A 13,443-nucleotide genomic window follows, 5' to 3' on the forward strand; every position below is an offset into this window, starting at 1 on the left:
AATGCTATTTGTTGAAAGGCTTCTGGAATCATGATCGTGGAGGGATCAAGCTGACAGCACAAGAGTCCACTGATCAATCTCAATCAGTTGTTAAAAATGGGACAACTTTATGTACTTACTGTTGTGATGTAACAGGAAGGCACACAACTCCACTTATGAAATAATCTTGCAATAACAAGACACTGAACCTAATCTGATTAATTCTCTAGATCTGACTACCTGTACAGAAGGAAACATGGGTAACAGGAGAACATGAATGGCATCGCAAGAATACAGTCAGCCACTCCAAGCTGCGTAAAACACTACAGGATAAATGATTCAGTTCCTTCAACAACTGAATGTCCCCCAACAGGTAGGAAGAGCTGTCACAGACTAAAAGACACGTTGACCGGTTATGACGTGTGGACCTTGTTTGGATCTTGATTTTAATGAATGAGATATAAAAAAAAAGACATTTTAATAAGATTGGAGGAAGTCGAGTATGGTTTGGTTATTAAGTGATACAAAGAAATTGTTTGGGTGAGAGAATGATAGTGCTATTGTGATTTTTTTTTTTTAAACCTCTTTATCTATTAGATAGGAATACTGCCACATTTAAAGAGAGATGACATATGTCTGAGATTTTCTTCAAAACACAGTTCTCCCCCCTGCCCCTGGCCCAGACACACTCCCAGAAACACCTAAACTAGAACAAATGAAGGAAAAGCTAACGGTCTGTATGTGGTGTGGGGGAGGGGTGTGGTAGATGGGACGAGAATGATAGAATATTGGTAATGGTTCAACCTGGGTGATAGGTCCATGGGGCCACATCCCCATTAGACAATTTATTTTACTTTGTGTATACTTGGAAACTTCTACCACAAGAAGTTTTTAAGAAGTCCCCGTTGCCCCTTCTTACCTAGGGATTCTTCAAGAACCGGGAAGGGTGAATCTCATGCATAGATCTTCTCAAGGCTGCACTTGTCCTGTCCTCACTCTCGGCTGTTAGAGACCGTGACATTCCGCAGTGCCCTCCAAATTTGGACTCACCTTGGTCCAGTGGGGACTCCTGGTGTCAGTGACTTCTGGGAGGTCCATCTCATCCCTGCACACCAGTACTGCCTCAAAAAGAGCTCTCTCTCATTTTAGACCAGAGTCAGGAGGATCCAGACGGGTCGCCACTTATAACCGGTATACATTTCAGCCCACAAGCAGAGGTACGCAAGAAAGAGGAGGAAATCGGTTTTGTAAGTCCACTTGATTTGTATGTTAAGCGTTGATCCTGCTGGTGTCCTGTTTGGATTTCCGCCCATCCCTATTTGGAGATCACAGCGAACCACAGTGAGGGAAGGTTGAGGTGAGAGCGTGGTTACTGTTTATTGAAGGACACACTTGTAGCTTAGACATCCCTCAGCTTGGTGCCTCCTTTGTGTTTCGTGGCTCTTATGCCACATGTGGGGCGGGTTGGCATGATTCTGTCTGTATGCCCAAGACAGCCATCTCCTCTTAGAGTTTTTGCGACATCATCCCCTCTAACCACGCTTTGGAGACTCCTCCTCCATGATCCACAGACCTCTCTCTGATGGTTGGTACCTCTCAACAATCTAATAGGAAAAGAAGGCAGTAAGTATGGAATTTCAAGAATCCTGCTTCTGTTAGGTTTCTGCTCAAGTGTCGTCTTTTCTGTGGAGTTGGGGATTTTAGAAATAAAAGCCCAGAGGATGAGCGTGATATTGCCCCTTTTAGCCCTGCCGTGCCCTTCCTCTGGCCAGAGAACGCAGAGTCTGTTACCCGCTTGCATGCAGAAGGGCAAGGGTAAAAAATAAAGGGAGAAAAGGGAAAAAAATGAAACACGAGCAGATGAGCATCTCAAAATACCCTTCCCCTCTTAAGAAAATGTGAGTTGAATTCATGAGAGAGGTTCCACTGGGGAAAGAGGAATTGTTCTTGAACATGGGGTCTGTGCGTTTGCAAAGACTGTGTGGGATCCAGGTCCCCAGAATGCTCTGATGTCATCATTCAGGTCAGAGAACCCCCGCTGGGGCAGGGTGACCTTTGAACCTTAACAGCCCTGTGCTGGAGCAAGCACTGGACAGTGTTGCTGGTTCTCTACGTGGTCTGAGTTCCTCAGCCATTTAGGAGACTCGACAACTTTTATTCCTATCGGGTCACCTCAGCGAATTTCCCAAGAGTCAACGAGGGCCAACCAGTAGGGAAAAGGAGGGGCAGGGTGTTAGGCATCTTCTAAGCAACTCCTGTCGCTGGTACCATGAAACAGCGACAAAAGAGGAAACATCTGGAAAGTGAAGAGACCCTGGAAAGTGCTGAGCAGGGAGCAGGTATGCGGTGGGCACCTTGTCTGGGGCGTAAAGGCTGCTGCCAGCCTGGGCCTTCTCTAGGAAGGTGGGATGGAGGAGCGCGTGTCCCCGGTGAAGTATCCGAGGACGCTGCCATGTCCGTTCCTCAGCATCCCTGTGGGGTGAGATGGCATGGCAGGGCCACATGCCCCCGGCAGGTGGTCAGTCAGCCCTGCCCGTCTGAAGACTTCTGTCTTGGGGCTGCTCGGGGCTGGAGCTCTGTGACTCGTAGCAGGCCGGGGTCCTGCTTGCCCAGACTCAGAGGGGATGGCTTTCTCAGTCCTGTATTCTCTCTTATTCTCTTTGTTCCATCTTCCTCTGGGGTCACTGGGTGGGGGTGAGGGGTTGTGAGGGGTGCTGGTGAAGATCTGTGGGTTTTGCTGTCCCTTTTACTGAAGAGCAAAGAGAAGCCTTGTTGACAGAATATTTTGAGAAGTGAGAAAGGAAGTTGTCTAGCAATGGCAGCATACTGAAAACATGGAGATGGTATTCCTTTAGAGGGAAGAATTTACCGATTGATCCATGGAAGTTTGTGAATCTAAAGGTGTGGTCTTGGCAGTGAAGACTGGGGGGGAAGGGATGGGCCTTTCAGAGACCAAGCCCAGATGGATGGGGGTGAGAAATGTTGTCAGGGCCCCACAGGGAGCCCGGGGAGCTGTGGATTTACTTCCCACAGCACGTGGTGACGGCAGGCATTACATGTAAACGGGTAGCTTGCCTTGAGATAAGGTGTGGTAACATGTAGGAGGTGGGGCAGAATGGAGTCCATGCCAGAGAGCCAGCCGAGCCTTCTGCCCCAAATTGGGGCCCAGCAGTTTCCAAAAGGCTTACGGCCCTGAAGAGTATAGGATGAGCCTGGGGACTGGAGGCCTGAATGGGAAGCAGATTTTCAGGCAGCAGCTAGGATAGGACTGAGAAGGCAATGATTGGTAAGATATTTTTGCCTCTGTGTGTATGATGGGGTGGGGGCAGTAAGTGGGGAGAATGCAGATAGAGTGTCCTCAGATGTGAAGTCAGCCTTGTAAAGTTCCTATCACCATGCCTGGATCTGGGAGACACTCAAAACATGTAAGAGCGAATGCAGAACTCTTACTAAGGGAGTTTCATGAGATCATCACTTATACACCCATATATACTTTGATACAGAAAAAAACTGCATATCTCCACACATGCTACTTCATTAAACCACACATAGAGCATATAGGTAGATACGCACTTCCCTCCTACAGTGTGTTCACAAACCATCCATGGGTATCAAAGTCCTCTGCTCTTACACCGAACTCTGGAGTATGAGTATATCCCAAATGCCGTATGGGACGTACTTATACTAAAAATAGGCATGACCCAAGTATTGCATGGGAGAGCTTGCACTAAAAAATTGTTTGCGATTTCTCTGAAATGCAAATTTAACTGGGCATCCTCTGTTTTTGTTTGCTAACTTGGGGCAATCCTTGTATACTTAATACCAGCTGACATATCATACACTTACTGTACCTCTGCCTGTCTTCTAAATGCTCAGCATTACCAGAGCCTAGAATAGTGCCTGATACATAGTAGTTGCTCTCTGAGTTTTGTTGAACGAATGAGTAAATGATTGAATACACACCATAAATACAGCCCATATTATATAAAATGGTTACGTGTCGCACAATTCCTGAATTGTGAACACAGACTATGCACCAGACTCCCCACTGATGTGTTTCTACCCTACTCATCACGCCGTCCCCACGTTTGTGAAAGGTTTGGCTGACGCACACAATTCTCACACTTCAGACCTCCTCCACCACTCAGGCCTTCGTTCCTAAGAAGACACTACCGAAATAAGTGTTGATAGTAATTCAATACGGGAGTATCCACCCGGGGCCAGACTCTGAGCTGTGTGTATTCACACTTAGTGAATAGTTGTTGGGTGGATGAATGATGCCCAAACATGGCCCGCCCACCGTATTTCTGAATGATGCCCAAACATGGCCCGCCCACCATATTTCTGAATGATGCCCAAACGTGGCCTGCCCACCGTATTTCTGGATGATGCCCAAACATGGCCCGCCCACCGTATTTCTGAGGCTTTCATATCCTTCTAGGGGTCTCGAAGTCACAGGAAGATGCCCCTCAGCTTGAATCAGCTGGGGTGGCCAAAGGCTGGGGTGCAGCCATAGGGGAGGTGTCCTCTGCCTCTGAATACTTCTCCTGTGTTTCTTCTCCACGCAAGCTCATCCATGCTGGTAAGGGCTCGGGGCTCCTTGGGTGTGGGGCATGTAGATCCAGGAGAGGCCAAGAAGAAACCCAAGCCAATCAGAGGTGGTCAGGGCTCCGTGGAGGAGCCCGGGAAGCTGGCATAGCTGTTAGAAGAGCAGGGGTATGAGCTCAGTGGGGGCGGGGGCGGGGGAGCCCGGGTGCCACCATAGTGGGCAAGTTAAGAAGCATGGGCCAGAAAGGTCTGGGCTTGAGGGGTGGGGCCGAGGGACAGGGGGAAACACCTTCAAAGGAGCTGTGTAGGCTTTGCCTTTGCTCTTGCCTCCAGAGAAGGACGGAGCTCCTCGGTGCAGGCCTCCCGCCCTGGAGCAGGATCGTCGAGCTCGGACCCCCTCACCCTGATGCACACAGCCATACCCCCCACACATTCATTCTTGGCACACAGCCCCCTCTCCCCAGATGTGTGTTCCACAGTACCATCTCCTACATGACTGTCCACATTCCATAAGCACACCGATGGTATCAGAGATTCACACAACCCCCCAACATCCCGTGCACGCCACAACCCCTTGCCACCCTGCTCCACGCCCCTGGATACTGACGCCCCGCCAGCATCCCTCCGCACACATGAAAAATGCCTAGCTGCACCCACCCAGGTTAGGAACACCAGTGCCGGGCTCCTCACCACGCATCTTTACATCTGAAGACCCCTCAGCTTCTGGCCTGCCCCCACTCACATTCTTATGTCTCTGGTTTCTCTTCCCAGGACTCCGGAGAGTACCTCGAGACAGTCCCCAGCCTAGATCACCCCTACCTCAGGTTCAGGAGCATGGGGAGACTGCTCCCCCCTTACACCATGCCTCCTCATCCCCTTCGTCCTATAAGACCTGTGTGTCCTCTCTGTACATGAACAAAGAGGAAAAGGGCATGAAAATATACTACATGCAGGTACAAATGAAAAAGGGTGTGGCGGTCTCCTGGGAGACCGAGGAGACCTCAGAGTCACTAGAAAAGCAGCCGAGGATGGAAGAAGTGACCCTTCCCGAGGACGTGCGGGTAGGGACGCCCCCCTCGGACGTGTCCACCAGAAACCTACTGTCTGACAGCGAGCCCAGCGGGGAGGAGAAGGAGCACGAGGAGCGGGCAGAGTCAGACAGCCTGCCTGGGTCGCCTGCAGTTGAGGAGAGACCCAGGGCCAAGACCCCCGACTGGCTGGTGACCATGGAGGCTGGCTTCAGGTGCATGGCCTGCTGCCGGGTCTTCTCCTCCTTGGAGGTCCTCCAGGAGCACGTGCAGCACGGGATCCGGGACGGTTTCAGCTGCCACGTGTTTCACCTCACCATGGCCCAGCTGACGGGCACGGCAGAAGCAGAGAGCACCCACGAAGAGGAGGAGGAGGAGGAGGAAGGGAAGGAGGAGGAAGAGGAAGCGAGGCAGGAGGAGAAGGAGAAGGAGGAGGAGCAGCCCGCACCGGAAGACCTAGGCCCGAAGCGGCCTTGGAGCCAGTGCCCAGGCTGTGTGTTCCATTCTCCAAAGAACAAGAAGTGAGCAGGGGCCGGGGGAGGCCGGGGGTGCCGAGGGAGCGGTACCTTCTCCACGCCGCCCCTGCTTCTCCCATGCAGGCTCACCCCTCCAGGAGGGAGACCTGGGGGCTCTCACAGCTCAGGGGTCACCTGAAGGGTGGTGGGTAACCGGGCCCTTTGCTTCTCGTCCAGGCCTTTAATAAAGCTCTGACTGTAAGTGGGGATTTACCCTGAGCTTTTCAGGCCAACAGAGCCCCTTTCCTCCTGAACTACGACATGTCTTTCTCTGTTCTGGTTTCCACACAGCAACTGAGATTCATGAGCCAGAAGATCCCGGAAGATGGTGTGGCCTTCTCTCGGGAGAGGTAAGGCCTGAGGCTGGCATTGTCTGGCCCGATGTCATGAGGTCCCAGAGGAATTCAGGGGAAGGGGCGCACCCCACACTGGGTTCCCACATCAGCTTGTGCCATGCCCGTGCTTCCAGGGACTTGACCTCCATTGATTTACACAAGAAAGAATTTTGATTGGCAGTTACCTCAGCGTCTCCACAACTGACCTGAACTCTAAGAGCAAATCCTGCCCGGAGGCCTTCGGGGCTGAGAGAGCTCAGCACAACCTCAAGGGCCAGGAGCCGGGTGAAGCGAGGACACGGGGCCTAGCGGGAGCCGAGGTCTGAGGTGTGAGAGCCTTCAGCCTGAGCTGGCCTCTCACTCTGGGACAACACGGAGTGTGGAGAAGGGAGAAGCTCAGAAGCGAGGCCCCAAGAGATCTGGAAATGTTCCAGCACCTTGATTGGGCTGTAGTTGATCTGGAAAGAAACTCACTCTGATGTGTGTGGCTCTGAGCTTTAAGACAGGTGAAGGGTGGCTCTGACTGGCGGAGCTCGCGTCGCTTCCCGTGGCCTCGTGCTCTGCCTTATTTGTTGAATCGCTTCCAGGGAGAAGACAGGGCCCTGGGAAGAGGAGCGGACAGGATGCCGATGACGTGAAGGAAGACGAAGGAACCGGCGCTCCGTCTAGCATCACAGGACCATATACATGTCATATGTAATAAAGGCTGTTTTCCAAACCTCTCCGGGATATATTCTTGAATTAAAATGACCTATCCATCTACCCACCATGTGCACTGGTCTCGCTGGTGGCTGGTGCGTTAGGTTTCATGTAAGCACCAAGGACCCCCACAGTCCTTTTCCAGAAACAGCGGTACTCACGCCCCCGGGACTGACGAGGCTTCCTTCCGAGGTTTTCACAAGGTGGCTTCCGCATCGCGCAGGAGACCGGGACAAATACGCCGAGTTCCGACAAGCTCGCTGGTAAGGGGCAGGTGCTTTAGAAACCGTGTCCCACGGGTCGTGACTGAAAGCACTGGGACAGTCTTCAGGGGGCTGGTGGGTGCTGTGCATGTCTCCCCAGGTCTGGCCTGGACGGGGCCTCTTAGTTGTGGCTTCTCAAGGAAGCACCAGGGCCGAGGAGAGATGTCATTGTGTGGAAGCTGTCTTTGGAACAGTTTCCTCTGGGGTTGGTGGGACTCTGTCACAGCGCTCAAAAAGAAGCCGTCCGACCACAGCCAGGAATTGGAGGAAGAGATGGCTGTAATCAGGGTTTCAGCCAATAAGCTCGGATATGTCCAGTTCTGACGCTAATAGGTCAATTGCCACATAAATTCTTACTCTAGCTGCTCAAGTTTTGGACACTGTCAGCCCTGAACTTCATCCTCACCCCACCGCTGCCAGCCCCCCCGGAACTACAGACGTCTGGGAGGCACCGAAGACTCATTTCGATGCGTGAGGCTGTCCATGGACTGAAAGGTAAGGGGGGTGCAGCTTGTCTTTCTAATCTGAGTAGGGGGCCACAGCCAGGCTTCAGAGAACTGATGGAATTGGAGATTCCTCTAATTCCTCTGATGAAATTCAGAGACTCTGTAAAATGAAGCAGAATCAGGTCTAATTCCAAAGTCCCATGGATTTTTTTTCCTAGAAGGTGAAAGGGGCCTTTCATGGGGCTTTATTGAATCAACCATGGTTCCTGGGATGTGGTGTTGTCGTTAGTATTTCAATCATCATCTTCATCCAGCTTCCTCACTGACTTCATGCTTCTCAGCCTCTCCAAACGGGGTGCCGTCTGCATGTCCATATTCCTTTGCCTCATGATGCCCAGAGTCCCCTTTAACTGTCATTCCAAGAACTCAAAATTTGAGGCTTTTCTGCCCTTCCATACTCACACTGTGCCCTCCGGGAGGTTCCCCACCTTCTCTGGCTTTGCTCTGTAATCTTCCCCTTTGTTCCTTTGTTCCTTGAGTCCACCAGGAATTCCCCCTTCCCTCCTGCCTTCCACCATCTTCCACTGACAGCCTCAAACACCTAGAGTTGATTCCACATAACTTGGTTGGTTGCAGGTCACACAGTGAGAGTTCTGGCTGTTCTTCCTGCTGGGAGAGACTTCCCTGGAAAGCACGGAGCAGAGTCACAGGAGAGCCTGTGGGTGCGAGTCCGGGTGCTGCGGGAGGCAGCTACTGCTAAGTCTAGAGAAACCTGATGGACTTTTACCTCTGCTGATCTTGAGTCCACCTGCCTTATTGAACTAGCTTATGAGTTTATCTGCGTGTTCTTTTGGGCTTCCTGGATCAACGATGATATTAAATGTAGATCATATGTTCTCTGGATAACTTGAGTAATGCATTTTATAGATACTTTTTATTTTTATTTATTTGCTTATTTTTTAAAGATTTTATTTATTGTTTGAGAGAGAAAGAAAGCACAAGTGGGAGGAGGGGCAGAGGGAGAGGGAGAAGAAGGCTCCACATTGAGCAGGGAGCCCAACCCGGGGCTCCGTCCCAGGAACCCAAGATCATGACCTGAGCCAAAGGCAGGTGTTTAACCAACTAAGCCACCCAGGTGCTCCTATAGATACTTTTGAAACACATAACCTTTTCTAGACCTATTTTTAGCTTCCCCTCCACTCCCCAGAGGTAACCAGTATCAGAGTTTTGCATGTATCCAGTCCATATTTTCATATATGCATATATATATAATCACAATATAACTTTGTGCATCACATTTTCTTTCAACCAATCCGAGAGTACCATGTTTTATCTGTGTCAATTTGTATTGATCTAGGTCTGTTATTTTAACTGTTCGATGTTATTCATCCATATGCATACAGCACCATTGATTTTTTTTTGATTCAGGCATTATGGGACAATTGGATTGTTTCCATCCTTTCTGTGGAGCAAAGAGTGTTTTGTAGAGCGTTCCATACTTCTGAGAGTCAAGAAGGGCCAGGCTATCTGAAGGATTGCTGCTTGCCTCCAGCCACCTTCCAACAAGCTACCTCCAGCCAGCACTTGGAAGCACCAAGAGGTAAAAACTCCTCCAAATGGAAAGATCTAAGGAGACAAAAGGTAGGAGATTAATTTCCGGCATCCTGTTGGGGCTCAGGGAAGTCTGGGCTGCCCTGAGCCTTCCCCCGTCAACCCACCCACCCTGGCCTCTCTAAAGAAATGTGGAGGAAAGGAAAATCTGAAAGCTTTGAGCAGACACAGGTGAGATGTTGGGGGCTGAAGCTGTGGTTGAGGTCTCTGAGTAGACCCTGAGAGTGGAGAGCATCCAGACAGTCAGGCTCTGCCTTCTGAGAACGTCTAAAGATTCTCATAATTGGGGTGATGCCAGTCACACGCAACTGACTTGGGCCACCCTGTCCCAGAAAGCTCTGCTCTGTCGGTATCTATTCTTGGTCACTCTTGTTTTCCATTATTTGGTCACTGCCTTTGGTCCTCCGCTGATGGGGATCACAGCAGGTAGAAGACCCAAATGACCCGTATTCCTGCTCAGTGTCACCGCAGAGCTTGAGGGTGAGAGAGGAGGCCAGACTAAGCTCAGGAAGGAAAGATGGGCTTTAAGGAGGAGATCTGAGTTGAGGGTGTTTCCTCAGGTCTTGACGAACGAAATTGAGTGTCACTACCACAAGGATTCCCTGAAGTCCTCCTTGTTTTCAAGACTGGCCATGGGTCTGGGTTCGCTCAGTGAAGGAAGCAGGGATCCCTGTCCACTTGGTGCCTGCTTAGAGGTGCCTGCCTCTGATACACGCTCTGCGAGAATGATCTTCTAAGACAACTTTTTACTACTGTCTCTCCTGAGCATTTACTGCCCTCCCACAGGGTCCCCCTTAAATGCCACTGTGGTGAATGTATCATTTGATAATCCTGCTTCTCATTCTGTTCTCAGCACCTTCTGATAAACTGTATGTGCTTCATGCCACAGTCTTCACAGATCAATAATCCTCCTTGACTTTGCTGAAGCAGATGAATCCATGAGGAAGCTTAGCTTTTTCCCTTTCTTCTTTGCCAATTCTTTTCTATCTTTTAAGACCCTTTTCTTTTTTTTTTTTAATTCTTTTTTTTTTTTAAAGATTTTATTTATTTATTCGACAGAGATAGAGACAGCCAGCGAGAGAGGGAACACAAGCAGGGGGAGTGGGAGAGGAAGAAGGCAGGCTCATAGCGGAGGAGCCTGATGTGGGGCTCGATCCCCTAACGCCGGGATCACGCCCTGAGCCGAAGGCAGACGCTTTAACTGCTGTGCCACCCAGGTGCCCCTTTAAGACCCTTTTCTTATCTCTCTACTATCCTGACTTTTTTTTTACCCCCAATTTTGGCCAACTTTCAATCTCCTTCCCTAATTTCCTCATAAACATTTGGAGTTTATCCCACACAAATTATGGGATGTTTGGTTGTTGAAAAGTGCTAAGCTCACAGGTGTTCTTGAAATTATGGAAGCTTCCCTGTCTGGTGACCCACAAAAGGAGGCCCATGGAGATATCCAGTTGAGTTCCAAACCCTTCTAAACACAAAGCTCATACCAAGAATACCTCCCAGCAAATTAGAGTCCCTAGACCACTGCCCAAGCTCGTTTGAATTACTATCTGGTTAAGATGATTTAGGTAAAAGTCATGGGGTAAATGTATCCCTAAAATCCAGAAAACCAAAGAAAATATAAAACAAAAATTGGAAGGAAATCACATTAAAAAAACAAGTTAGGGAATGGTTTTAATCTGTACCAAGATATGTGTGTGTGTGTGTGTGTGTGTGTGTGTGTGTGTGTGTGGTTTTAGTATGTTGGAGATGGGAATAGAGTGGGAAAGGGCCTATGAGCGCTAATGACTTATCCAGACAGGTTCAGTGGAGACACCTATTGTTCCATCTGCCATGAGTGCACCAAGCCTGACAGGTCCCTGCTGTTTCTCTCATACTTTTTGGAGCAGCCTGTAAGAGCGGAGGCCCGAGGTTCCCTTCATAGGTGTCTCGGGCGATTTTCCACTCTGAGATCTCCTCGCCTCATCCAAGAATCTGACCCGGGCAGCTTGCTGCTCTGGGTCCCCACATCCCTCCTCTCCTCTTCTCCTTGCTGGAGAATGTTTTTCCTCGTCTCTTGGCCAAGCTCTTCCCTCTCTGAGGCGTTCCACATATTTCCCTCTCAAAACTTGAATAGCAAATTTTCATGGCTTATTAAATCCAGAGTCAGCTTATGCTGAGAATGGGTGAGAAGCAGGATTGTCAACAGAACAACTAGTTTACCTTTTCTGAGGGGTCTTGAGAATTTGATCTTAAACCTCTCTAACATGGAGGGGAAATAGAATAGTGAAATGGGCAGTTAATGAGAAAGCACTTTTCTAAGTATTTGTGTGGATTAATTAGTCTGCAGAATGACATTATCATGTGGTAAGATGAGCCTCATCCGGTCTAAGGGATTGTGGGAGCCCTCTGGGAACTTTGTCCTCATTCTGCAGCCCTGAGGTCAGCTGGGACCAGCTGGCACTAGCCTGGAGCCTCCGAGGGGTGGATGAAGGACTTATTCATGCCTGCGGTCACTGTACACTGTAGTCCTCTCAGGTACTAAGAAATTTCAGGATTGATGCAGTGCACCTGGCCCGGATAGCCAGAGTGGTCTCTGTGCAGACAACTTCTGGCCTAGAGGGGCTCTGAGCTGGTTCTCTTTGATCGCACCCAAGTGCGGGCAGGGGTTCCCCCTCCACATCACCACCCCTACCGTCTCTCTAGGGGTGTGGGCTATGCCATAGGTCAGGGGGTTATGAATGTCCTGGCGGAGTGGACACAGAAGAAGTTGGATGGGTTCCACCTGGGTATGTGGCTTGCTGGGGAGTCATGGGTGAGGTGCTGGTTACTGACACATGCTTGCTTACCTGGAGACAAGCAGAGTGTTCTGAGAGTGTTTGCTCTGCACTTGTGTGTGTGTGTGTGTGTGGGGGGGGTGTTCCCTTCTGGTTGGTTCTCTTGTCTAGGTGCCTCAAGACTCTGCCCACCCAAGGAGTCCTTTTCATCACAGGGGTAGGATGTTTGCCTCATTTTCCATCATATCTTTTCCCCAAAGTACAGTTATGATAAGGTGTTCCCACTTCCCAGACTCCTTTTCTCTCACTTCATTTCTGTCCTGTCATCTCTTCCCTCCAGAATGGTCTGTTGACTCAATGGGTATAGATCCAAAGACAGCAAGAAATGCCAGCAATTCCAAAATAACAACACAGGCATGTCGGGAAAACTTCAAAACATTTATCCTGACACATTTTTAAAAATTTCACAAAGAATATATTAAATGTGTAAAAGCTCAAATGATAGAGGAAGGGAGTAAAACTTAATTTTTTTTTTAATCCTTGCCCAGTGTGTTCCAATCCTCCGAGTTAACATGATGAACCATTTGATACACAAACTTTCATACATTTTTACACACACACACACACACTTTTCTTTTTTCGTGTAGGTATGAACTAGGTCCCCATCAACTTGCTGTGATATTGTCATTTACTCCTATTGACTCATTTACTGAAAAAGTGGCCATTTTCACGAAGACATGTTCCGATAGCTAACAGTAAACATCTGAGTGCTTACTCCGTGTCAGGTACTCTTCTAACTGCTTACGTGTAACTATCATATGTCAGTTTCATGACATACCCATTACACGGGTGCAGTTATGAGCCTCTGTGACAGATAAGGGCAGACGAGGCATGAATAAATTCTTCATCTACTTGGGTGATTTGCCTGAGACATTGGAACAAGTCAAAATCCATGCCTTTAATCATTCTGCTTTATTGTCTCTGTTTGGAAGACTGGATCATTTTGCCACTAAAATCTTAAATTATCATGTTACATTTTTACATCTCTGAAACAAGCATGGGCTTGTTACATGGTGTAAGCAAACTGACTCTTGTTAAAAATCCTTATGCAGCTGCATGAAGGTAAGCCAGGGACTAGAAGCTATGGATTCAAGATTGCCTACCAAATTTTAAAAATAGCTTCTTTTTTTTTTTTTTAAGATTTTATTTATTTATTTATTTGACAGAGAGAGACAGCCAGTGAGAGAGGGAACACAAGCAGGG

The 13,443-nt window shown here is 49.1% G+C and overlaps 1 protein-coding gene across 1 annotated transcript; it reads left to right on the plus strand.

The window, feature by feature from the left end:
• Positions 1 to 316: 316 nt before the first annotated feature.
• On the plus strand, positions 317 to 7,250 carry FAM170A (family with sequence similarity 170 member A). The gene is made up of 6 exons (XM_034655682.1): positions 317 to 352; positions 1,129 to 1,196; positions 4,421 to 4,561; positions 5,299 to 6,076; positions 6,362 to 6,420; positions 6,993 to 7,250. The coding sequence occupies exons 1-5, from the start codon at positions 339 to 341 to the stop codon at positions 6,366 to 6,368; spliced, it is 1,008 nt and encodes a 335-aa protein (XP_034511573.1). The 5' UTR covers positions 317 to 338; the 3' UTR covers positions 6,369 to 6,420; positions 6,993 to 7,250.
• Positions 7,251 to 13,443: the final 6,193 nt, after the last annotated feature.

Source organism: Ailuropoda melanoleuca, chromosome 3 (assembly GCF_002007445.2).
Source record: "Ailuropoda melanoleuca isolate Jingjing chromosome 3, ASM200744v2, whole genome shotgun sequence".
NCBI classification, from domain to species: domain Eukaryota; kingdom Metazoa; phylum Chordata; class Mammalia; order Carnivora; family Ursidae; genus Ailuropoda; species Ailuropoda melanoleuca.

Coding starts and splice junctions, on each gene's coding strand:
- FAM170A (XM_034655682.1), top strand. Junction 1,197..4,420: donor ATTTCAGCCCACAAGCAGAG/GTACGCAAGAAA, acceptor ATATCCTTCTAG/GGGTCTCGAAGTCACAGGAA. Junction 4,562..5,298: donor ACGCAAGCTCATCCATGCTG/GTAAGGGCTCGG, acceptor TTCTCTTCCCAG/GACTCCGGAGAGTACCTCGA.